We start from the raw sequence: 27,664 nt of genomic DNA on the forward strand, positions 1-27,664 counted from the left end.
CTAAGTTGTGGCTGATGCTCCTGCAATATCAGCACCAATTCTAGAATGAACTACTGTCTTGCTTACCATCCCCATCCACCTTTATCTTTCCACCACTGCAACAAAATGATTGAATTGTTTCTTTCCTCATATTTGTACCCCCAATTTCCACTTCTGTCTCCTTCTGTACTGCTAGGGAAAATATCCTCTCTTCCTGAAGGAGACTAGGGAACTACGCGTTCTCTCCATATAAAAGTGATGAGGAATATTTTTCTTTGTTTCTTAATGTTTTTTCTAGAAAGTGACCTTTCCACCAGTAGCCTCTCGGCCTTATGTGTTACAAAAGCTGCAAAGAGCTCTTTGGAAGCAATCCAAATAAAATAGGTACATATACTTAAAGTTGTTTTATTTAGACTTAGAGGTTTATTTATATTTGTCTCCACAAACTCTAAGCAATATTGATCTATGTACTTGCCAGGATAAAACAAGACAAGAGACAAATCTTACCACTTAAAAAAATTCTCTCATGAGAATAAAGTACAACTAAAATATCTTTAAAAGCTTCTTCATCTGAATGCGTGGCAAATATAACTCTCCTGTAAATGCAGGGTACAATGAATTTTGGATTTGAGTTGGCAAAACATCTAGGAGGACACGCAAAGTTCTTTTATAGTGCTGAGAAGAGTTTTGAATAGTATTTGGAAATTTTTGAAATAAGTTGTATGAATTATCTGTCCACTATTTTTTATTCCAGTCCATTTCACTAAAGAGTAACGAATATGGTGTCTTGGCAATGATTGATTGGGTGGCCAAGAGAATTTCCTTAAGAAGCAACAAGGTTCTGTGGGAAGGCATGAAGTCAGACAAAAATAGGTTTGAAACCCAGTCTCATCCCTAATAAAAATAACTTGATGAAGTTATATATGCACTCTCAGCCTTGTTTTCTCTTCTGTTGAATAGGGATAGTAATTCCTACTTCTAAATGTTGTATTATATACGAAGTAGTGAATACATAAATTTTATTTCCTTTCTTTTTGGTGGTATATATTTCCTCGAATTTAACAATAAGTTGCAGAATTTATATGAACTAGGAGATACACTTATCTTCAAAACAAAAAGATTTATAGAGATTTTACAGAGAAATTTTCTGTTAATTAGTATTTCATTGCATCTCCAATTATGGCCATTCTCACTAACTAAAAAATGACTATGATGTCTATCATCAATTATATTAACACTTCACTCTTCTCTATCTTGCTATCATTTTTGGTCATCTTCCCGTGAATTGTTGTCTTCCAGAAAATGAATGAAGAAAGGGAAGGACATACAACTTTATTAGCATCTCTGTTAAAAAATTTAACCAAGAGACATTTTGAACTACGGATCAAAATGAGATCAGCTTCCCGATTCTATTGTGTTGATAAGTTGAAATCCTTGGAGACAAGCACAGATGCTAGTCGAGTCAGAATGCCTGACTTTGGGAAAATGATAATGTCAGTACCAGGGGTAGGCTGCGCATGTAGGTGGGATAATGACTTGCAGTAATGGTGGGGGACTATTGAGGAGGACATATCAGTGCTCCTTAAATGTCTCCAAGTCTTCAATATCATCAATGCATCTATGCCTCCCTACCAATTAAAAATCCACATAAATGTGCTTTAAAAACAAATGAAATGGTGGCCTTCAGAAGATTGCTAAAATGGCGGTAACATCTTCTCTTGGAATAGCCAACATGTTCTTTGCCTCCCTGAGATCCCAGAGTGAATGCAGATCACTTTTCAAAGCTCTTACACGGGAAAGGGACACTCAAGACAGGGAACAATACCTGCAGGGAGGGAACGAATGGGAAAGTGAGAGAACAGCAGGAAAAGCTGCCTGAAGAGGTTTCAGTACATCGAAAACTATAAAGTCAGTGAGAAGTTGATCTTTCACTATTGTAACCAGCTGAGAAAATTCTGCCTCTAGCATCTGTTAGGAAGGCTGTGAAAGAGAGAAGACTCATTTTGCCAAACTTAGATCCCACTCGTAGCTGATGAGTCCTAACTTTAGAGGTAAAATAAATTAAGAGTTTTGAGGATGGAGATTCAATTAACTTTAACAAAGCATGGAGGCTTCCTTATTGAATTCTTTCTTTCTTTTCCTCCCCTTTTCCTTCCTTATCTTCTTTCCTTCCTTCCCTTTCAGAACATTACAAGGATCACCATAAAATAAAATTCTTTATGTTCCAGATGCAGACTTTCTTCTCCATCTGAGAGTTAATCTGCATTTCTTGAGCAGGAACAGGGACTATATTGTGCTTAACATACTCCATTACAGATAAGAAGAAAGCAATTGACCAAGATAATACCGCCATTCATATAAATACAAAGAAGTACTAGGTATAACATTATGATGTTGAAAAAAGAGTGGAATTAATTGAAAAGCTTCCTAGGAGGGGTAGCCCAAAGTATTAATTTAAATTCAGAGAGATATACAAGGTGTTAATAGGAGGTATTCAGGAGAATTTTATTAAAATGCGATTTTTGCAGCAATGTTCTGGATGCAGAAGTTACAGATCAAGCATGGAATAACATAAAACATTTGTCTGGGCTAAGAAGGCAGTCAGGATAAGATCTAGAAAAGTGAAATAACAGGCTTTGTTGGAACACAGACAAGAGAAACCTTGTTTTCAGCAAAGAAACAATGAAAACGCTTAATAGCAATGAACCCTAAACGTTTTATATTAAATCTTTAGTGAATCTTTCTACATAGTGGGGAGAAAGACATTTTGTTTTAAGACTTTAGATTTTAGAAATTCAAATACCATTGGACTTTCCTCATCTGTTTTTAAAGCAATCCTTGTAATGTTTTCCATGCTGACACAAACAGTTTTTCAAATATTTTCTTGAATAACTAACAATGGGAACCAGGGACTTGAGTTAACACTAGCTATGGGGTAGTATTGAATTATGATTCATAATTCAATAATTCAGCCAAATCCCAAAGTTGTCCGTGGTTAAAGACTCTAGAAAAAAGTAGGAGCATGAATGTATGTGACATGCTCCATCTACTCCTCTTAAGTTCTTGATCTAGTAGGATGAATCACATCTTTGGATTTGGGAGTTGGTAGATATGAACTTCCTTAAGTCGTGGGCCGTATTCCAGCATAAGCAACATTCATTCAACCTGTTAAATGAAGTGCATTTGTAATTTTGCTTATCTTCTCAAAACCATATTTTCTCAGCTCCTTCCTCCTAGCATCTTGGACAATATGATTTGCTTTCACTGATTCTCATGTTACTAAGATAAATTTAGCACTGGGGTTTTTATGTGTATAAGCAGGTTTGCATAGATCTATGCATACATTAATGAAAAAAGGTGGTGTTTGGGTTTAGAGTATTAAGTTCATGAACAAGAAACAAACCATGAATGATAATTTTTAAGGATTTTTCAGTTTCCTATGAATTAGTATCTATATGTAGATAGTGGCAATGAGATATAGCACAATGCTTCCTGATGATATTTTAAACTTTAACCCAGTGTATATTGGTTGTAAATAAATAAGAGTTCATTGAAAACAGTGATTCTTAGTGTCAAATAAATACAGCCTTCTCCACTATGTCAACTCCTGCATCCTCAGCTAATTACAGGATGTCATTTAATCACAGAGTTTCCTAACTACTTCTCCTAGTCCTAATGACTAAATATACACTCTTTTATTAATATAAACATTTTGACCTCCAAGGGTATTTTTGCTGTTGTTAAAATTTGCTTCTTTCCATTAACTGTGCTTGGCATTCCTCTAATATCATCACAAGAAGTATGTTTTAAGGTAAGGAGAATGCTGACTTGTTCTTGTTCTTACTCTGAAAGTGTTGAAAGCAATGGTCCTGGTCCTACCTCCCTGGACCCTTGTGGAACTCAGGACAATAGTCTGGGAAGATTCAGGTCAAGCTTTTGGATTTTATAGCATCGGTGTCCTCACCTCCCTAATGACTGTTGTTCAATACTGCACCTGCACTAGTCTTACCACACGCTTACGGCATTGTGGATCCAGTCCTGAAAGAGACTCGATTGTGTTTATTGTAATACCTCTTGGTTCATGTTTGACAGTGCCAATGTCTGCTCCTGGTCAAAAATCCTTCAATAAGCCAAGATTTTTGGTCTGGCATTTAGGTCTCTCCCCAACCTAGCCCCAAATCATTTTTTCAAAACTCTTTTATACTATTCCTTCTTCCAAACTCTCATCGCATAAAAATAAGGCACTTACTGGTCCTTAAATATACAAGTTGTCACAGCTCTACAATTTTGATAAGTTGGTCCCCTCTACTTAAAATGGTCTTTTTCTCCCAGCCTGTGGGCCTATTTAAGCCTGACCCTTCTTTCAGGCCCTAGCTAGAGTTCCCATCCTTCGGAGGCTGTCCCACCAGAGTCCACAAGCATCCCAGCCTCTGAATTCCTCTGAATAGCTTGTTCACACCTCTCGTTAGCTACCTATCAAATGCTTCCTTGTCTTGTTACATTTTCTCTTCATACCTTGTCCCCCAAAAGAGACAACAAGTCCCATAATGTTAGAGATCACATCATATATCTCTTCACCTCATTATGGCCTGGTAGAGTGCTTTGCATGTGGTGTATCAATAATTAATACTTGTTAGTAACTATACCAATAACTATAACCTGATTTCCATTTACTAAGAAGTACAGTTTCTAGCCTTTCAGGTAGTAAGCAAGCGTAGGGGAGGAAGACATTTTCTCTTCCCAAATGTGGCTTCGTCTGGCCGGAGAACAAATTAAATTCACATGAGACAGAATAGCGAGAGAAAATTAAACAAAGCTTTATGAGGAGCCATGGCCCGGGGCCTTTCTTCCTGAAGGAAGAAAGGGCACCAAAGAAGTGGGGTGCACAGAGTGGTTATATACCCCCAAACAGGGTGTTTCACATGTGATTGAAATGTCCCTCCCACAATAGTCACAAGATTGCTCTGTCGGCACAGTGCTTAATGGACACAGCAGGTAGTGGTCAGCTATCTCGGTGGGCGTAGCAGGAGGCTAGTCGATTGTCTGGAGCTGGGCGGTCACAGGTGAGCGCAGCAATCACTTCCTTCCCTAAGGAAAGGTGCTTAATCCTTAAAGAAATGCCAACGTTGGGAGGGGCAGGGAAGTCAGTTACAGGAGGTTACCAGACAAGCACAATAAAATGCAGATTTAAGTCCTTGCCTTTGGTATTGATTAAGAGTTTCTAGAGAGAAGGTCATCTCCTTTCTTCTTCCTGGTACAGAGAGGGAGGCACCTTTTACAGATAGAGATTTACCTTACAAATGTAAATGTGTCCTAACAAAGGGCAAGTTCCATTCCTCAGAGCCTCCTTCCCTGTCCCAGTTTATCACAAGCACTCAGCCTCAAATAATACTGATTCCAAAGAGACATATCTTGGGGTGGCCAATTCCAGGTCCCCACACAAGCAGTCCAGAAATGAGAAGTACCTATTTTCAATATTATTATTCCAAAAGAAGAATTAAGTAATAGAAAAGTCTAGAAATCTAAGAAAATATTTCAGGTTTTTGAATTGCAACTCAAAACTTCTCTCTCTCACCCTCTACATTCTCATCTCTGCAATACAGCCTCCACTGCTTACTAGCACAACAAATAAATGCATGTGTGCTTTAATTCAAATGCCATAAAACTGGGAAAGTAAATTTTAGATTTTTATTGAAATTCTGAGATGTTACTAGTGTTATTTTCTCATTTACTTGTCAACTTTTTTTTTATTAAACACATTATTTGTTGAACAATTAGGCTTCTTCTGTTGACCTGAATACACACAGCCCTGTCAGAAACAACTTTTTAGTGCTAATAACAGCTTTCATGTAACACATCAGACCCTGTTATTTTGAAAAACGACATGACGAATGATGGGGTCCTTTTATCTGAACTTTTTGAAGACTTACTAAGAGAGGTGAATGACTATATTGATACAAAGATTTTTTTTTTGTCACTATACTGATCTGAACATATAATTAAGTAAATTTATTTTAGATTTACAAGTTTTTGAATCTTACAGTTTTGAACCCATTTGGTAATTTCTTTCAATATGAATTCATCCATAACATACAAGATTTGGTTCGTGGTTTTCTGCCTTATTTTGTATCAAGACTTGTTCTTTGTCTCAAAAGTCCTTATAATTTTTAGCTCAAAATTACACAATATATGGGAGTTACATAACCTATTGATTCTGCATGGAGCAGATCACACTCAGGAATTCCTGTTGTATTTAAAAGAGGACTCGAAGCAGACCTTTCTACTGTCAGTTTTACAACCAAGAATTTATATTTTATGATTAAAATGATGCCATATGCACGTACATGAAGAGACTTTTTGTTTAAATGTCTACAAGAATGAATGAATGAAAATAGAAGATAATGCCAGGAATCTTGCAGTTAATGATTGCTGGGTGAGGATAGGTGCTTACAGTTCATCCTGAAACCCCACCAAGTGATACTAAGAATAAAAAATGATAAACCCACAGGACAAAGAGAATGAGAGAGGGACAAATTGGACAAGAAGTGTCAACAATTTTGGGAAGAAAGAAAGTAGATGGAGGATTGGTTAATGACAGCAAAGTGGAAAAACCTAAAATGTACGAACATGCAGAGGAGGGTTCCAATGTGCAGATTTGACCCATAAAACCCTCCAAAAATCAGAATTTAGAAGTGGAAGAAGGGTGTGAGGTAGAGTACGGAAAACAAGAATGAATGGAACAATCTCCGAGGAGCAGTCAGACTGCCGCAGGCTCTTCTCTTGGTCTACACAGCCAGGCTTCTCCTCTGGACAGACAAGACTCTTGAGGCACAGGTAGGCATGAGCTAAGTTTCTGAACTCATGAAGATTAATTTGGAGACTGCATACTGGAAAAAAAAATCTGCTTACTATGTAGCAAAAGCACCAGCTCCTTGCGAGTTCAGCCCAAGGATGAGGGGGTCTGGTGTCTACCCCATAAATAAACTGGAAGACACAGAACAAAGTCCCACATTTGCTTACAGATCTAACATTTGGAAGGCACTGCTCAGTCATCATATGTGAAGAATATCAGTTGACCAGTCCACTAACACATAACAAACTGCCAATCAAGTTTTAATTTTTCCTCTTTGATATGAAAAGACAACCAGGGATCACCAGACTTTTAAAGAAAGGCTCCAACAGAAAAGTCAAACACAAAAATAAACATAATAGAAAATATTCATGACATTCCCACTGGCTGCTGAAAATTTCTTCCCAATCTTTGCTCTATTTACTCTTATACTTCATTCAGGAATTTGTTCAAGTACAAAATAATGAGGTATATTTTCTTACCATTTTATCTAAAATTTTGTTACATTCCCCCACTACACAATTCTAGGTCATTCCATTTCCTTACTTGAATTTATTTTTCTCTGTATACTAATCACTTCACAGATATTTTGATATGTTTACATATTTATTACTCATTTCCCACATCCCAAAATGAACACTCATAAGGTCAGGAATGTTGCCTATGGTACATAGTAGACCCTTGATAATTATTTTAAATATTATTTACTCATTTATATACTTATTTGTTTATTGAAAATGTGTAACTTGAGTAAAGCAAAAACAAAGTAGGAAACACAATTTAAAAACAATAATAATTCAGAGAACTAAAAAAAGGTATAGTCCAGAAACAATTCAAAAATATTAACTATACAAAAACAACAATTGGAAAAGAATAATTAACATTTATATGTTCAAAATATTAAAAATAAAGGATATGGTTCAATATAAGATTGGCAAGACTTGGTAAAGATAATCGCCAAGAGAATAAAAAGAAATGTAAGATATGAATAATAGAAAAGATAAGAACATAAGAGGTCGATCCTGGAAGTCCAATGTCTGACTAATAGGAGTTCCTGTAGTAACAGAAAAAGTATAGAGGAAAAAAAAATTAAAGACATAAGAGAGGATATTTCCAAGATTGGAGGGAAAGGACTCTTGCATTGAAAAGCCCGCCAGAAACACTACAAACCAAATGAAAAAAAAAACGCATCAAGGAACTGTCTTACAGAATTTCAGAACCTGAAGCTGAAAAGATTTTCTACATAGATATACCTCAAAAAATATAATATGAAACCAAAAAAATTTATGGAGTATATATAAATTTTAAAACCAACAAAAACAGCATTTTATATTATTAATGAATATGTAAATATTTAGTAAAACTACAAAACACTTTCATGAGAATGTTAATACCAAAATCATGATAGTCTTTATCTGTGGAGAGGGAGAGAGAGAAATATTTTATAGGAGGAGACATCATTTATATGTATAAAATTTTATTTAAAAAGTGACTTCAAATATAAGATTTAATGAAGCTGAGTGGTAGGTGTGATGACGTTTTCATAATATCCTCTACACTTTTCACTGTTTTTGAAATATTTCACTATTTAAAACAAAAAGATGCAAGAGACCAAAAGAAAGAAAACATGTTACATAAAAAATTGCAGGAAACAAAATTACATCAGATTTCTTAATTGTAATAATGCAAACTAGAAGATAATGGAAAAATGTCCACCCAGTTCTAAAAGAAAATGATCTCCAACCAAGAAGCATAAATCCAGCCCAAATATCAGTCATTTAATATAAAAGTAGGATGAAAACATGTCAAACTTAAAATCATTCACCTCTTCTTAAGAAACTAGTGAATTATGTACTCTGGAAAACAAGAGAGCAAACTAAGTAAGAGAAAGACATGAGAGCTGTTAAGAAAAAATTGCATTGGACTTTTGTTAAAAATGGCAAGACAGATTTTATTTTAACTGTTGCAGTAGGGAAGAGAGACTTCAGTATAGAACTGAGCTCAACTCCAAGTTGTACCGGCAAGGAAGAATTTATTTGAGACCATTGCAATAGGGGAGAGAAATTGAACTCAACTCCAGTGAAACAAAAGTTGGGAGGATTTTTGAGCACTGGGGTGAGCTAATGGAAAAATACTAGAGGACATTAGAGGGGAAGTTAGTCAATGTGATTAGACCATCCATGTTTGTTAATTGTTGCTTATCAATCTTAGGTTCTTACCCAACCACAGAAACTGAGAGATGGATGCTATCTTTCTTGACAATTACATTTCAAAGGAATAGCTCCCAGGGCCTTAAGAAAAACATTCTTGAGTTTTAGAAAATTTACGTCTCGAAAGAGAAGAGAAAGAATTTACAATTACGAGTTTTCTAAAGTAAATGCTCGAAGGAAAGTGAGGTCAGAGTTCTATACTAAAGAAGAAACCTGTTTAGTCAAACCAAAGGGAACATTAAGCTCATCTTAGTCAAGCAGGAAACTGAGGATCCAGCATAAGAGAAAACTAATGATGTTAGTGAAGTCCCATGTCCAATTCCATCCATCAAGCACATAGAGCTTGATGGGAACAGAAGCTTGTAGGATTCTAGGTCAGTGGTCCCCAGGAAAAGAACAAACAAATAAAAAAGGAATTGATTGATTCTAAAGTGCTAAACCATGTAGAAATTAATATTGAATGAGTCTTTACAATTCTATTGATCAGTTTAAAAAGAATTAGTGATAGATATGCTACAGACACATGGTAAAAAATATCCACAAAAATGTGAAGAAATCAATAACAGAAAGAGAGCTGGAAAAATCCCAAAATTCTTGGAGATTAAGTAATACATTTCAAAATAACACATGGGTCAAAGAAGAAATCTCAAGAGAGTAAAACTTATAAAAATTATTTAAACTAAGCAAAAATGAAAATACAATGTACCAAATTTTGTGGGATGCAGTGAAAGCAGAGCTTAGAGGGAAATGTATGGAGTTGAATGGACATATTAGAAAAGAAGAAAGATCTAAAATCAATAATCGGAACTTCCATCTTAATATACTAGAAAAAGAAGAGAAAATTAAATCCAAATAAAGCAGAAGAAAAGAAACAATAAAAATTAGAGCATAAATAAATGAAATTGAAAACAGGAAATAAATAGGGAAAATCAATGAAACCAAAATGTAGTTCTTTGAAAAGATCAATAAAATTGATGAGCCCCTAGCTAGGCTCACTAAGAAAAAATTAGAGAAGACACAAATTACTAACATCAGAAATGAAAGAGGGGGCGTCATTCTGGAAGCCAGGACATTGAAAGGACAATAAAGAAATACTATTAATAGCTCTATGCCCACAAATTTCATAATCTAGATGAAATAGACAAATTATTTAAAGACACAATGTGCCAAAACTCATACAAGAAGAAATAGACAGTTTGAATAGAACTACATCTATTAAAGCAATTAAATCAATCATTAATAACTTTCCAAAATAGAAAACACCAGGCCCAGATGGGTTCACTGGTGAATTCTACCAAACACTTAAGAAAGAAAATATACCAATTCTATGCTGTCTCTTCCATAAGATAAAAGCAAGTGGAAAACTTCCTAACTCATTCTGTGAGGCAGGCATTAATCTAATACCAAAGCCAGACAAAGACATTACAGGAAAACAAAACTACAGACCAAAACTCTTTATGAATATAGATATCAAAATTCTCAAAAAAAATTATCAAAATGAATCCAATAATGTACAAAGAGAATTATACACCACAACCAAGTGAGACTTATCTCAAGTATATAGGACTGGTTCAATATTCAAAAATTCATTAATGTAATCCATCACCTCAACAAATTAAACAAGAAAAATCACATGACCATATCAATAGATGCAGAGAAAGTATTTGACAAAATCTAACACCCATTCATGATAAAAACTCTAGGAATGAAGGGGAACTTCCTCAACTGGATAAAGAATACTTACAAAAATTCTATACCTAACATAATACTTAGTGATGATAAATTAGAAGCTTTCCTGATAAAATCAAGAACAAGGCAAGGATGTCCCCTCTTACCTCTCCTCCATAACAATGATATACCACTGCACACCTAATAGAGTGGTCAAAATTTAGAACATGGACAACACCAAATGCTGGCAAGGATGTGGAGCAACAGGAACTCTCATTCACTGTTAGTGGGAATGGAAGATGATACAGACACTTTGGAAGAGAGTTTGGAGATTTCTTACAAAACTCAACATACTCTTACTATGCAATCCAGCTGGAAATATATGTCCACACAAAAACCTGCACACAATGTTCATAGCAGGTTTATTCATAATTGTCCAAACTTGGAAGCAATCCAGATGTCTTTCAGTAGATGAATGGATAAATTGTGGTATATCCAGACAATGGAATATTATTCAGTGCTAAAAAGAAATGAGCCATCAAGCCATGAAAAGACATGGAGGAATATTACATGCATGTTACTACGTGAAGAAAGTCAATCTGAAAAGGCAAATTATATTTCATTCTGGAAAAGGCTATGGATACAGTAAAGAGATTAGTGATTGCCAGAGTTTAGGGGACAGGGAGTGATGAACAGTGAAAACAGAGGATTTTTAGGTCAGTGAAACTGTTCTGAATGACATTGCAATGGTGGATACACGTCATTATACATTTGTCAAGAACCTATGGAATGCACATCACCAAGAGTGAACCCTAATGTTAACTATGGACTTTGAGTGATAATGATGTGTCGATGACAGTTCATTAATTGACAAATGTACCATTCTTAGGCTGGATATGGATGGGGAGTCTGTGCATACATGGCAGGGAGAGGGTATATGAGAAATCTCTGTGCCTTCTGCTCAGTTTTGCTGTGACCATAAAACAGCTCTAAAAAAGTTTACTTTTTAAAAATATGAAGGAATTATTAACTCTAGGGAAAACAAAAAGTTATGCGAAAAAGGAATTGCTGTCATAACTCACTTCTTGGCTCAGCCATAAAAATACTTATATAGTCATAAATATTACATTGATAGAACCAAATTTTTGAGAAAGTTGTACAGCACAATGGGGGAGAGAAAGAGAAGTATGCGATATAAGAATACTACTTACACCTTCCGTAGTAGAAATCAGTAAATAACATTTAAATGATAAATGAATAATGTCAAATGAGCATAATATTTATAAAATGAAAATAAATACTTAAAGAAACAGTTTTAAAATGTGAAACTGTTTGCCTTATCAACAGAGTGCCAGGAGATGGACAAAACCATGGAAAAGGAATGCTTTATGGTAATTAGAGTTTTTTAAACTATGTATAATTAGTATTCTAGATAAAAAAATAAACAATAAAGAGAGCAAATAAATAAATATATGAAGTAATAAAATATAGTATTTGTCATCCAAACATTAAAGCCCAAATGATCTTTAGAAATTAGAGGTCCATGTTATAGGTTGAATTGCGTCTGCCTCATTGAAGCCCTAATCCCCAGTACCTCAGAATGTGACCTTGATTTGGAAATAGTGTCATTTCAGATGTAATTATTTAAGATGAGATCATTAGAGGAGGCTCTAGTTCAGTCTGACTGGCTTCCTTATAAAAAGAGGAAATTAGGACACAGAAACGTACACAAGAAGAATGCCATGTGAGATGAAGTCAGAGTTCCGAGTGATGACTCTACAAGCTGTTACTTCGAAACCTGGCCTCCATACATGGTGGGCAAGGAATGACTGAAGAGAGAGGCAGACCTCTTCAGATTGGTAGGTGGCAAGTTTAATAAGTAAGGGAATTTACATATGAGGCTTGTCTTGGGCATCCTATGAGAGAGGGAGGTTTGCTGAGACCTTGAGCAATGTATGTTAAATATCACTAGTCATTAGGAACCAGACTGTGTTCTTGCTGGACTGTCCAAGCCTGGCTGTCTTCACAACTTAGTCTCTTGTTGGTCGTCATTTAGAACCGTCTTCTTCTTTCTCTTAGACCCTGTGACTTATCCAGTTTGCTTTAGTAACCAACACATTAAATGATCAAGATTCTGAGAAAGAAACAAACACTATTCCTTTCTCACGATTGCCCCTGCAAGCCTACCTATGGGCCTGCTTCTTCTGCTGCCACTGGATAAAATACATGGCAGGGCTCCTCTTTTTGTGATTACTCTCAGATGAAGTCATCCAAAGTCACTGTAGTCCCCCAAATAGTCTCTGTTTAGAAATTAATGTGGCTGTTGGCATTATAATTTTAAAAAGTCCAAAATTCACTCAAAATTAAACTTCTCCTTTCCTAGAAGAAAGAGTCGTATGCTCGGTGTTTGACTTCTTCTGTCTTTACTAACCTACTCCCTCCCTATCTCGCAATTATTATCTGAGATTTAAGCTTCCTCCCTACTTGGAGTAATGGAGAGGAGATAAGGGACAGGAAAGTTCTTACCTGAATGGGTACTACCAGAATGATGGGTGGAGAAATTGATTCTTTCTCAAGACTTTTTTCTGAGTTTTTCAGAGACCCTGAATTACTTTAAATATCTCACCGGTAGGTTGGTACATCCTCCCTTCTTACTCTATTACACTTCCTTCCTTAGACCCTGGGGATGTGTGCAGTACAGATTTGCCCATTATCACATCATCCTCTAGTCTTCTTGAAAGCATTGAGAAAAAGCCCATATTAGCTCTCTCTCATGATGGCCCACATCTGCTCCCAAGGATCATAGCAATGCAGTTTCCTGCCAGACATAGCCTACTTTTTATTTGGCCACCGAGCAAGTAACTCCTGCCACAGGCTTTATTTTGAGATGCATCAGGCCTGAGTCAGATACTAGTCCACTGTCTCTCCCAGGTTCCAAGGGATACTTGAAGCCTTTCTCAATAGGCTTGAGGAGAAGAGAAATTACCCCATCCACCACCACCTCCCTAAGGAGATGATAAGACTCATCACGCAGCTCTCTCCCAAGGAATCCTCCTTCCAGTCTCCAAATTCCCTGGCCACTTCAGCTCAACTCTTTCATATGTCCAGTGTGAGGGAGCAGTTCGAGGTCACAAAACTTGCCGTAAGATATTTTCTATGCAGGATCTTCCTTGTCAGCCTAGCACCTCATTTTGGAGTGAGAGTAGTTGGCATCTATTATGTTGCAGCTCTATCACTGAGGCTAAAATAATTCCATTTTCCACCCCTGACCCTCCCTATTAGAATTCATCTTCCCTCATGACTTGCTGAGTAATAGAATGTGCTTCATACATTCCTTCTAGCCATTCTCTTCCTGAAAACAACATTAGTCCCTGTGCTATTGATAGCTCCACATTTGTGGATATGATTGCAAGCTCTCTAAGTGCCAACACTCTACCTTTTATTTCATTTATCGTGCAGACCACACGCCATGCTGATCCTAATCTAAAGATTTATTGATTTACTATCTCCACCTGGCAAGATGTTGCTAACGATATTTCTAGGCAATATTATGACTACTTTCACAGTAGGAGCTGGCAAGTTGAAAAGACCCTGATTTGCTCAAATAATAGGAAGGGGCTGGGGACAAGTAATACTGTGTTTTATAAATTATGGTCTTCCAAATTTTAGCATTAGCCACAACATTATGTTAAATCTTGCTAAACTGAAGTATAACTATAATATTTAAAATATGCAAAAAGTAAATATTCTGAGGCAGAGGAAAATAGCAGATTTAAAATAAGATGAACTTCACTTGATAAAATAGTGTAAATCACTCCCTTTGTAGTATTTACAAGTCCTAAAAGGCAAGGAATCTTCACTGTTACAATTAATGTAAATCATTTATAATTTTATGAATAAAACGTTTTATTTATTTTATTGTAGGCAGAAAAACCTTCCTAGCTGGAGTCCATAGATATAATTTTCAGGTGGAACTGATAGCTCTTCTTCAGATGCTTCATTTCTGCCTGTAAAATACAGTAAAGGAAGGGAAAAATAACCACATTTCCAATGAAAGCAAGTCAGTCCAAATAAAGTAACGAACATTTATAAAGTAATTCTCATCCTTATAAATTGCCTTCTTGCAGGAAACAGACCTTATCCTGACTTTTAATATTTCAATGCACCGATCTTGGTGGATGGAGAATGGACCAGGATGTACGGTGACATCAGTGACACCCGCCCCAGACTGGGCCCCAGAAGACCATCGCTACATCACGGTCTCAGGGTGTTTTCTGGAGTACCAGTACATAGAAGTGGCTCATAGTTCCCTGCAGATTGTCCTCGCAGTAAGTGTTGACAGCCAACCACTCCTTCTAGTGCTTCCGGAATTGCTTTATTTCTGTGCAAACTCAGTGCACACAAATGGAATCTGCGGGTAAAGTATGGCTATTTGCTTTTTCCTAATTAATGCCACTTTTAGTAGGGATTTGTCAGGCTACACCAGGCCAGGCCCTGGACTGAGTGTGCTGAATTTTGTCAGCAATCAGTAAATAGACTGGCATCTTCAGCATTTTAAGTAAGAAATCCAACCACTCAAGGTTTGATTATTTGGTTTTTGGTAGAGTTTTCCAAAGATTCTGGAAGGAAGATCAGAGAGATTTCACAACTAACATGCTACAGTCCCCAATTTATAAGATTTCAGTAGATATTTTCTCCCCCAATGCTTCTTTCTGGCTGTGCTGCTGGTCCCGGGGAATTCTCGTCTCCATTTGCCCTATCTACCTCTTCCTAAATTTCCCTAAGGTACCATCCGTCACCTTCTATTGTCTCTCACTTTTTCAAAACAATTCAGCTTTTCTAACAATTCTACTTCTAGACTATCATGGCCTTATTTTGCAAGGTATTATGCTGATAAAGATTTCTCCCTCTACCAGGAGTCAGTAGGAGTTATAAATAACTCCTTTGTATTTGTGTATTTGTAAAGCATATTTGTATAATATATGCCTATGTTACATAAAACATAATATTTTACATTGTATCACTATGACAGAGAGATAAATAACACACCTTTTTCTCAAGAAGAACTTTTACTAAGGTTAAGTGCATAATTTTGTGGAATTTATAAAGTGAAGGCAACTTTATTGTATATGTCTCCATTTATTTATTGCAGATACTATATGTACAGATCTACCTATATTTTTCTTAGAAGGTATGTAGATCTGCAATTGATGTGCATAGTCTTAAAATTGTTAAGAACAAATAATGCAAGTAAAATCTGCTTTTTACTTCTTTCTTCATTTAATTACTTTGGGAATGATACTAACTCACAGTTCTTAAACAACAAAACATAACAGGTTATAGGTAGAATGGTTCCAATTAGTTCACATAAAATTCTTCTGGAATTAAAAAAAAGCTATGCAAGTATGTGTTTATTAGATTAGATAACTAATATATAGTTATTAGATTTTTTTAAGTGAGGAATATATATACACCTAGACACACACATATTTAAATAAATTACAATAGGCTAAGTATGAGATTCTGGTAAATACTTCCCAAATCCCTGTAACTAAAAACCACAAAGGTTTCTTCTTGTGGACTAGCAGAAAATTCTACCAATCAGTGTCACCACTGCCACTAAGGAAACAAGGCCAGTGGAGCAGCAACCATCTCAATTATCATCGGTTGCCATACCAGAGAGCAAAGATAGATGTGGAGTGTCTCCATTGGCCCAAAAGTGCTCCTCCTTGGGAGGAATAGCTCATTGCTCACAGTTCATTGTCCAGAACTAGTCACACAGCCCCACCCAATCACAAAATGGCAGGAAGATGGGGAACTGTAAATGCTTAGAGATCAGCATAAATTATTTCCACAATATTTGAATTACGTTTTTGCCTAAAGCACCGAATGATCTCTCTTGAATACGTGCAAGCTGCATGGCTGTCCTTTGATGGTCACCACTAGCTCAGCCTTCATTCTGGCCTTCGTGCCTTGTCTGCTCTGCCCAGGGTCAACTGAGAGGGGATCTACTCTTCCCATGGGATAGGGAGGACCTGTCCATGGTGCTGACCCAGGCCCCGTGCTCTAGAAGGTTCACAGAGTGAGAAAGGTGTTGCTGAGATCCTGTGTTCTCAAGACTACTCAACTCACCTGAGACACTTAATAAATAATTTTTTCTATATACTTTTAAACTGTAAAAGTGTTCATTTTGATTATCTTGAAATAAAGATAGGTTAGATTTGATGGGATGGAAGTAGCCATTTCAGTATTTAAAATCCATTTAAATGAAGGATTCATTCTCACATAGGAAAAGTAAAATATTTCTGGGATTTGGGGCAGATAATATGTCTTCATATATGTGTTAGACAGGGGTTTTAGAGAAAATATTCCTTTGTTGGAACTCCCTTTTTTATTGCACCCACACTTTTTGGAAAACTTCCACTTATATGTCAAAGATGATATAAAGATATAGTTTATGTGCATGGATGGTTATGTGTGACTATTTCAGAGAGATATTTGAATTGATGTGTGTATGTATAAACTATATTCACAGATTTATTAAACCCCACATAAAATTTTGTCGCATAGGTAATTTGCTAAAAAATACATTTGGACACAGAAGCATATGTTGAGGCTGTCACACCACCCAAATAAAAAATATTTTTACATAAGTAAAAACCATCTATAAAAGCAAATAGGCTAGAGTGCAAAGAAGATGGATGGAGTGTCCCTAAGAGCAGATGTGACCAATATTTCAATCTACTGGCTCTCACTTCTGTCTACATTGCCCCCAACTGAGTGGAGAAATGGTTTGAGCAAACCATCCCAGGATGTGGCATCTTTACCTCTCCCCTTGCCACCTGTTCTTCCTTTCAGGGTCATTCTTCTTTTGCAATGTCAAGGTTGGATCACCTGAGAGTAAGTTAGCAACATCGTACCCCAGCCAGTTATTTGGAGAAGTTTCAACCCCCTGTCTGTCTTTGGGCTGGTATTGTCTAGCCAGCCTTGGGCTGAAGGCATCTGCTGTGCAGAAAACATAGCAAATCTTAACTAGAGTTTCAGAATACATACCAAAATGGGGCTTATCTTGAACAATTTGCTCCACCTAGTTGTTGGAAAATTTCCAACTACATTTTCCCATAGTCATTCCGACCACTTCTGCTGTCATTATTGAGATGAAATAGTGTCTTGAATCTCTGCTCCTCACCTTTTCATGTTGCCCAAATTATCCCCCTGACAATCCAATGTTCAGTTCAGTCCAGTCCAGTGAATACTTCCTGAGTGCTGGTCTCCTGCTGGCACCTAGAGAAACAAATGACAGGATCCCTGACCTTGAGGATGTCACAGTCAAAAATGGGGCGAGGTTCCTCAGGATACAGACCAGGTGCAAACAGGCACATTTCAGGGAGGTAATAGACAGAGAATATAGTTTGTGCAGTTTAAGGCATAATGTTGGCTTCTTAGTTCTATCCTGCTTTTTGTCAAGTCAGCTAAACTCTCGCTCTTCTCATTGTTTTTACCATTCTTTGAAGCTGCCGTCTCTTCCAGGATATCTGTCTTAGATCTGCTTTCATAAACTGCTGCTCTCCCAGCTGCTGCTCTTGATTAACTCCAAATCTCTCTAGCTCTTTTTCTCCACCTTCACTCAGCGTTTCTTTCACAGATTCCTGACCCCTGGCACGCCTGTCACCCTATTGTTCAGTTTTGTGTCAATCACCTCCTAGCTGATTTTGAAATTAGCATTCACAAAGCCCACATTTGCATGGCACATACATAAGATATCTTCCATCTACAGCCAAAGGAAGACGAGCATAATATCCGTATAATTGGGAAGAGGGGTGATTAATCACACAGCCTCCAACCAAGTAGAAAGGACTGCCAGAACCCCATAATGATGAGCCAGGTGTGAGATTTCCAGCTTTTTCCTTCTCCAGCAGCTTTTTCTTTTAGTTAGTATCAGATATCACATTCAAAAGGAATACAGGTGTGCAGAGTTTTAATAAAACCAAAAATTTAAAAAATCCACACTTACTAAATGTGTTCACAGGAATTAAATCTTTGACTTGTTTAACAGTCCAGGGAGGACAGCAGAACAGGTTAAAAACCTTTCCCATGATTTCTTAGCGAGTAAATAGGGAGGATGGACCTGATGCCCTAAGTCTTTCTCTGGTACCAAGAATAGGAAATAGGCTTCAACCTGCATGCCAGCACCAGCTCATGAGTAACAGATTCCTGAAACCCAAAAATTCGGAGTTCTTCAGTGGCAAAGAAGGTCAAGATTGAATAGCTGTGTCGGCCATGAGTGAGGGGAATGGAGGTGTGTGTGCCTTGTATTTGTTATGCACACATTATACGTCACTTCCTGTAACCAACACAATGGAAAGGGAGGCTGTTTCACAAAGGAATGTAAATAAATGAAGCTTTAAGGGCAGACATTTATTACAATGGCTGAAGTAACTTTATATTTTAGAAAATATGTTAAAATTCCAAATAATTCATTGGAAAAGACCAAAAGCAATACTTAATCCCTCTTATCTCTAGCTACCTCCAGAGGACCAATATCTCTAAATTTAATATAAGGCTCTCCAACCCAAATTGCTGGGTTTTGTTATTCTTTATTTCTTTTGCTTCCAACACACTTTTAAGTTCATAGCAGATTGCCTGTTAATATTTTTAGGAGACCAGCAGAGGATATTGGTAAAAACGTAAATAAGCTTACTATTTCCCGCAGCTGTTAAAATTGGCTTAGAAACCATATACAGATTAGCAGGAAAGTCGTAGAAGACTTTAGAAAAGGTTCTAATACCTGGTACACTGTTAGTAGCTAGAAATAGGTTCATGGTCAAGTTCACCCTTCAATTGTGTCTATTCCCTATTCATAAAACTTTGTACTGTTTTTTCTTTTTCTTTTTATTGAGTTCGTAATAGTTTACATTGATGTGAGATTTCAGTTGTACATTATTTCTTGTCTGTCACCACCTAAGTGCTCCCATTCACCCTCTGTGCCCACCTCCTACCTCCTTTCCCCTGGTAACCACTGAACTGTTTTCTTTGTTCATGTGTTTGTTTATATTCCACATATGAGTAAAATCATCTGGTGTTTGTCTTTCTCAGTCTGGCTTATTTCGCTAAGCAAAATTCCCTCCAGTTCCTTCTATGTTATTGCAAAGGGGATGAATTTGTCTTTTTATGGCTGAGTAGTATTCCATTCTATATATATACCACATCTTCTTTATCCAATCATCAGTCAATGGATATCCAGTAGTGGGATAGCTGGGTCGTATGGTAGTTCCATTTTTAGTTTTTGGAGGAATCTCCATACTGTTTTCCACAGTGGCTGCACCAGTTTGCATTCCCACCAGCAGTGCATGAGGGTTCCCTTTTCTCCACACCCTCTCCAACATTTGTTATTTTTAATCTTAGTGATTATAGCCATTTTAATAGGCATAAGGTGGTATGTTAGTGTAGTTTTGATTTGCATTTCCATGATGATTAGTGATGTTGAACATTTTTTCATGTGTTTATTGGCCATCTGTATCTCTTCTTTGGAAAAATGTCTGTTCATATCCTCTACCCATTTTTTGATTAGGTTGTTTGTTTTTTTGTTGTTCAGTTGTGTCAGTTCCTTATATATTATGGAGATTAACCCCTTGTCAGATATATGATTTGCAAATATTTTCTCCCACTTAGGGGGTTGTCTCTTTGTTTTCAGTCTAGTTTCTTTTGCCTTGCAGAAGCTCTTTAGTCTGATGAACCCCCACTTGTTTATTTTTTCATTTGTTTCCCTTGTCTGAGAAGACATGGTATTCAAAAAGATCCAGTTTAGTTCAATGTCAAAGAGTGTACTACCTATATTATCTTCCAGGAGTTTTATATTTTCAGGACTTATCTTCAAGTCTTTGATCCATTTTGAGATTATTTTTGTGTATGGCAGGAGATAATGGTCTACTTTCATTCTTTTGCATGTGGCTGTCCAGTTTTCCCAACACCATTTATTGAAGAGACTATCTTTTCTCCATTGTATGTTCTTGGCACCTTTGTTGAAGATTAGCTGTCCGTAGATATTCAGTTTTATTTCTGGGCTTTCAGTTCTGTTCCATTGAGCTGCATGCCTGTTTTTATACCAGTACCATGCCGTTTTGATCACTATGGCTTTGTAGTACATTTTGAAGTCAGGGATTGTGATACCTCCAGCTTTGTTCTTTTTTCTCAGGATTGCCTTAGCAATTCGGGGTCTTTGGTTGCCTGATATGAATTTTAGGATTCTTTGCTCTATTTCCATGAAGAATGTCATTGGGATTCTGATTGGGATTGCATTGAATCTGTAGATTGCTTTGGATAGTATGGACATTTTAACTATGTTTATGCTTCCAATCCATGAGCAAGGAATCTCTTTCCATCTCTTTATGTCATTATCAATTTCTTTCAGTAATGTCTTATAGTTTTCATTGTATAAGTCCTTCACCTCCTTGGTTAAATTAATTCCTAGGTCCTTTATTCTTTTAGTTGTAATTGCAAATGGAATTGTATTCTTGAGTTCTCTTTCTGTAAGTTCATTATTGGGGTATAGAAAAGCAACTGATTTTTGTAAGTTGATTTTGTACCCTGCAACTTTACTGTGGTTGTTAATTATTTCTGTTAGTTTTCCTATGTATTCTTTGGGAGAAAACTTTGTACTTTTTAGAGTGCATGGAAATTATCGTTCAACAGATTATGGTAAAAATATATATTTCTTTTAAGATTGGCACCTGAGCTAAGATCTGTTGCCAATCTTCTTTTTCTTTCCTCTTCTTCTTCTTCCCAAAGCCCCTCAGTACGTGGCTGTATGTTCTAGTTGTAGGACCTTCTGGTTGTGCTATATGAGATGCCATCTCAGCATGGCCTCATGAGTGGCGTCATGTCCGTGCCCAGGATCTGAACCAGCAAAACCCTGGGCCACTGAAGCAGAGCGCACAAACTTAACCACTCAGCCACGGGGCCAGCCCCATGGTAAAAATTTTTTGAAGATAAAATATATGCCTTCACATGGATGGGGTCACAGAAGTTTCCACTTATTCCCAGTTAACGATATATATTTGCCACTTGTCTTACTAAGACTTGCCTAGGAACACCAATGGTGAAGAAATTTTCAAAACTGTGAATGCCTTTATCCCAGTTGTTTTGGGGTTGTGTTGGGAGTGAGATGACATGAGGATTTCTTTGGATGTTGCTGAGGTGTGTGGTGCATGGATGACAGTGAATGGCCTTATTACTCATGCTGCATTTTGACTCCTCCTTTAATCTGGAAACACATTCACAAAGATTTGATTGTCAAAGATTTGAGTCCTGATTTTCAAGTAGCCTAGGACATTGCTCTTAAAGTGGTAAACAGTAAATCTAAGTTGTGAACTTGCATTGTTTTAAAGGGATGAGTGGGGCAGTGGTATGAGCTGATGACCCTCTACTGCTGCCTTCAGAAGTGACGTAGTTGCCAGCTGAATATTCTTTGTCACATTTATTTGAATTGAAAAAACTGACAGATTTTTTAAGAAAAAAATGTTTGATTTATTTCACAATGAAAAATTATTTAGCCGTTTAATTTATAAGTTATTGGTTTTGGCACTTTTTATAAACTAAATTAGCCAGATCTGCAGCTCCACAGTTTAATGAAAAAATATTCTCAAAGCACATGATTTTTTAAAAATTGACAAAAAATATTATGTCAACAAATAGATTGAAATTAAATAATATTTCTGTATTTCCCATGCTTTTTTTTATATATATCAGATTAACTTAGGTGCCTTTAAGAGAAAGAGTTAGGAGCATAATTAATGGTTGTTTATTATGTCTTGATAGTGTTTTGGGCATATTTTCCAGAAATTGTTTTTGCAAACTGGGCAATTTCCGATTCTTTGCTTTCATTAAAATTGAAGGAAAACCTAATAGATTTGTCAGTTGGTAGATTATTTGAAATAATTTTTATGATAGATAATTATGTAAATTGTGGCACCCAACTCAGAAGTTGCAGGAGTTGAGTGAGGTTATTATCACAAAATGTCTCTAATACTTCCCTTTTTTTTAGAGGATAAGGTTTTTCCATGCTTAAATTGAAAAATTTAAAGAAATTCTTTAAAAACCTAGAATAGAATTCATGCTGAACTCTGCTTCATTATAGTACTGATAAGAAATGCATTTCAAATAAAATTTTATTTTGGTACCAAGTGCTTTTGATCAACATTTGTAGTAGCCTACGTTGTGTTGATCAAGTGTGTAAAATCTTAATTGTGACGATAACTCAAATAAGAATGCGTTTTTATGTTCTCAATGACGACCAAGACAAATATGTGAGATGATAGATGTGTTATTGAACTATATGATGGGAATCCTTTCACAATGTATGTATATCAACTCACCACAGTATATACTTCAAATATCTTACAATTTTGTCAGTTACACCTAAATAAAGCTGAAACAAACTTAAAATTTCAAAAAGAAAGAATGCATTTTTAACACAATGCCTTATGACATGGGAAAGAAAAATCAAATTTAAATTTATACCTACTTAATTTAGCACATATACAAATTTGCATATCTGCATATATAATTGTTGCAGAAAATTATGATAGAATGATCAATGTAAAGCTTTCAAGTAAATAAACATTAGGAGAAATTTCTGTGGAAGCAGTCACATGGAAATACAAGTTCAAAAAGAAAAGCAACTACATACAATTTATGATCATAAGAGAATAATATGTGCATGTGTTTTTAAATGAAAGAAGGTGAATTTCAAATCACAGTGGTATTCAAATTTCAGCAGATATATTTAAAAGAGTAACTAATATATCTCTTTAAAATGTATTAATAATTATAATGTGCTCAAATAAACAGCCCTTTTGCAGCCATTTAAACTAATGATGAAAAATATCAAACATCAATTTCAAATGTTCACTGTTTTCAAGTGAATTTTTAAAAATTCTTTCAGGACATAGGGAGTAGAAATGCTTCAAGGCCACCACTCTGAAGCAGTGGTTCTTAATGCCAGCTCAGAAAAGAAATTACTTTCTCACTTGTTTAAAGAATTGCCATACATGTGACCTATTTCTGGAAATTTTGTGTCCTTAAGCCTGAGGTAGGGCCTAAGTTGGTGTAATTTTCAACATTTTCACCTGAAATGTTAGTGCCTTCCCCTTCTTTTCACTACTGATCCCTCTATTGTCCTGAATTCCTCAGGAACACATGGTGTTTGGCCAGGAAGATGTATAATACCAAAATGGTCCCTCACCTCCGGTTGCTCTATCAACTCGTTTCTTGAGTCATTCAGGGCCTTCAGAGTCATTTCCCTTCCAGTACTGCAGGGTCAAGCCTGTCACAGAACTAGCCTGTTATCGAATACTGAATCCGTGTACGTACATTGTGTCTACTGTACCTCCACACTACAGAGTGAATTGAACTGATTACTGAGCTGGAACTGAAAACTGAGTCTTCTGATTTCTAGTCCAGTGTCCAAGACTGTACAACAGTTTTCTTCTTAGGACAAAACTGCTTGCTCCTGTGATGGAAATGGGCAGAATGACAAGCACTCGGCTTCTTTCTTGGCTCCCACGATGGTTGAATAGCTTTACTGCTTGGCTTTGAATACTATACATGCCGCCCCAACTCTAGTTCTCCTGGGTACTCAGATATGCAGACCTACTTGTCAAAAAGTAATAACCCAATAAGCAAAATAAATGTGATTCGTTCTTCTGTAATCAGAATAGTTTACTCAAATAATCACGAAAATGTAAGAACCAAATCACAATTGTGAACAGGGGATTTTTCCAACGACAAAGTTTCTGAAATTGGAGAATGAAGATGGTAAATAGAATCGTGAAAGGACACTTCTTGGCACAATTGAGTGCTGTAAAACATATAAAAAAAAGGTCCACAAACTAATTTTAGAACCCCAACTGGACTTATCCCCGAATAGTAAGAAATATCAAGACCTATTGCTACTTCTGAAATGGGTACATGTTTAACTTTGTACCTATTCTCAATTCCTCTAGACAACAACAAAGTCATTTGAACACTATATCTTCAGAGCATAACACCCCCATGTGTTACCCACAGATGTCAATCAAGCTTTGGCAAAAATAAACCCTGAAGAATCAGTTCTCATGCCCTTTATTTATTTTGTTTTAATCCTGAAAGGTGTCCTTGTAAATTGGTGACTAGTTCTGTGAGCCCATGAACAAGCAGAGTGCAAGAACTTGAACAGCCTCTAAAGTCAAATTAAGTCTAAGAGTTTTTTGCCTTTAATATTCTCTGGTATTCCCTACATGCAAATTCAGAAATATAAGGTAAAATATTCACAGTTTGGGAGTAACAATCCTTAAATCTTACACCCAGCTGTATAATAAACTATTTTGTAATTATGAACTAAATGAGATAATGTTTAAGAAACTGCCTTGAAAACAATAAAGGTGGTGGTATTATTTATTTTCTCCTTAGCTCAGTTTCTTCCACTGCTCATTGAGAATACTATTATTTTTTCAGGCTAACTCCTGGTGATGTGCAAAAATGAACTAAATCCTACTAAATTTACTTACTCCCCAGAAAGAACGGTGATTCTTAAGGCCAGTATGATACTATTTAGAGAACCGACACACTAGTCTACCCAGAGCCCAGTTTATCCCATGTCAACCATTATCATCAGTGTGCAATATCTGCTTCTATATGTAATATTTGAAGCTCTGGCTTGCCCCTGAAGCATAATATCATTTGACCTATGAGAATGCTTGGAGACATCATGGAATAAAAATATCAATACAGTTAAGATGGTGGTGAGGATTATAGGCTACAATAAATCATCAGTAATTGGGTTTTCTTTAATAATATGAGATTTAAATTGAAATTGTCTACATAGAATATTATGCAATGAACCATGTGCAAACTCACTTCTTATATTGAATTTTATAATTATAAAATTATTTCAGAATGAAATAGTAAAATATATTAAATCATAAGTTATTTCAGAAAGAAAGGAATAAAATATATGTAAATATACTGAAATAGAGTATTTTTTGAAAAATATGACAAGCTGTTGGGCTTGAACAAAAGGTTACCATCTTCCTTTGTAATATATATCATTGTCTTTTAGAATGTCTTTCCAGTCATGATCAATTACTATGATAAAATTTTTTTAAGAGATAAGTCTTTGATGGCAATCTCCTCTTCAAAGGAACTTCTAAATGCAGTGATAGATAGAATCATAATAGTAAAAGGTGTTAATGTTTTCAGATAACAGCAAGGCATTCTCAAAGGAAGGATGTAAAGATGATGTATAATGACAGCTATAATATGAGGGATAATTTATTGTTTAGCATGTTATACTTGAGTGAAAAAGAATAAAAATATGGGCAAACACACTTAAACTAACTAGTGCTTACACAGTAGAAAAAGAGCCATCTGTAATATGCCTTCTGTACCTTTGCTTTACTGATCCTGTAAATAGCATTTTAAATTCTATTTGCAATCCACACATTCTTCAACACAACTGAGTATATGATTCCTAGTCTGATCATTCTCTTGCCTATTCCCATCCTGTGGCATCCTGGCTGCCTTTGTGCTCTGTTCCTGCCATTTGTTCCTCTCTGACCTCTGTCTGCCTCTCACGCAATGTTAAATTCGTTTAAAGCGGTAACTCTGAGAGTCAAGATCACAACTTTTTACACACATATGTTTATCACTTGTAATCTCCTAAGTAATTCACGATATTTTATTTTATTGTACTTAATTAAGCAGCTTTTTGTCCCATGATTAGCTTGGTTAATGCTAATTGCAAATATGGCTCCAAAGTTGAGATCTGAATTAGAGGGTATCATGGCTCCAAGGATATTTTGGGTTTCTTTATCTCTTCTTTTATTCCAAAGTGTCTGCATTGCTTTACTCTCCTTATTGATTCTCAATCTCTCCACCTTTTAAGTTTCATCAGCTTCTTATCAGCAACTTTATAAATACAGTTTGTTCCTTTTACCTCTCACCATAGGTGTCTTCTAGTCACTTATCTTCACTTTTCCTACCCCTTTTCCATAACTTACTGATTTCTTCATCACAGAATTATGGGTAGATTCTCCCTCTTTTTTGAATTTCTCAATCTTACAAATAATTTTTGTTGTAATTTCACGCCATCCTATTAGTCACATGCCATGTTTAATTTGATTTCAACTAATATACTATGTATGTTACAATGTAAACCAATTTTAAGTGAAATTATACCATGAGGTATAGAAAAGTTCCATGTCAGAGATTCAATAGATGTTCATGCATTCATTTTCACCAATGTATTTATTTCACAAATTTAGGAAATTCTGTGTTGCTTGCAAATTAAAATATTAAAGACAAGTTATCAAAGGAAGCTGGATACTAAAAAGATAGTAAAGGACTGGCCAAAACTAGATGAGAAAATGTGTTTGGCCACTCTTTTATTGTCCTTTAACGGTCAGTCTGGGATCTGAATTGGAATGACATAGCCAGGAAGTGCCCACATTTCCTTTGTTTCAAATTTATGGTCTAAAACCTTCGGAGTTGCTGTGGTACTTAATGAGGGACTGAGTTGGAGGAACCATACTCCAGAAGTGGAATGGATTCATCTACTAGCAAAATATTGTAGCTATATAATAGGATCCCCATGACAACTTATTGCCAGGATAGCATGTGTAGTAATGGGTCATAATTGCTATCTTCTAATACATTCAGGAGCTTCATCAGAGACTGGATTTAGGGTGACCAATGGTTCTGAGCAAATCCAGATGATTGGTCATCCCGCATGTTCTCAAATTTCTATTCCTTTCCCAGTGGTCGTAACTGAGCTCTGTGCAAAATGCACCTTTCCTTCAGTTATTAACCCTACACACATATTTCATTTATATGGAATTGACACATAGACTCACACCCATAGAGAAAGATAATTTCCTTTTCTCATTTCAATTCGTCACCTGTTGGGCTCTGTATTGCAGGC

At 36.1% G+C, this 27,664-nt stretch overlaps 1 protein-coding gene and 1 long non-coding RNA gene across 8 annotated transcripts in view; one reads left to right on the top strand and one right to left on the bottom strand.

The window, feature by feature from the left end:
- NKAIN2 (sodium/potassium transporting ATPase interacting 2) overlaps positions 1-27,664 on the top strand; it is a 928,721-nt gene that overhangs the window by 745,877 nt on the left and 155,180 nt on the right. For all 7 annotated transcript variants that reach the window (XR_011522093.1, XR_548477.2, XR_011522094.1 and 4 more), the window contains one exon: positions 14,835-15,035. Coding sequence is in view for 3 of the 7 variants with exons in the window: in XM_008542782.2 (XP_008541004.2) it covers positions 14,835-15,035 (201 nt within the window). In the remaining 4 variants the exon portion in view is untranslated. The remainder of the gene's footprint in view (positions 1-14,834; positions 15,036-27,664) is intronic.
- The window catches only part of LOC139073401 (uncharacterized), an 86,755-nt gene continuing 73,717 nt past the window's right edge, over positions 14,627-27,664 (bottom strand). The window contains exons 2-3 of the long non-coding RNA XR_011522096.1: positions 17,897-17,991; positions 14,627-14,714 (exon numbers count right to left, since the gene is read on the bottom strand). This is a non-coding gene — a long non-coding RNA (uncharacterized lncRNA). The remainder of the gene's footprint in view (positions 14,715-17,896; positions 17,992-27,664) is intronic.

The sequence above is a fragment of the Equus przewalskii genome, chromosome 9 (assembly GCF_037783145.1).
Source record: "Equus przewalskii isolate Varuska chromosome 9, EquPr2, whole genome shotgun sequence".
Classification (NCBI taxonomy): Eukaryota; Metazoa; Chordata; class Mammalia; order Perissodactyla; family Equidae; genus Equus; species Equus przewalskii.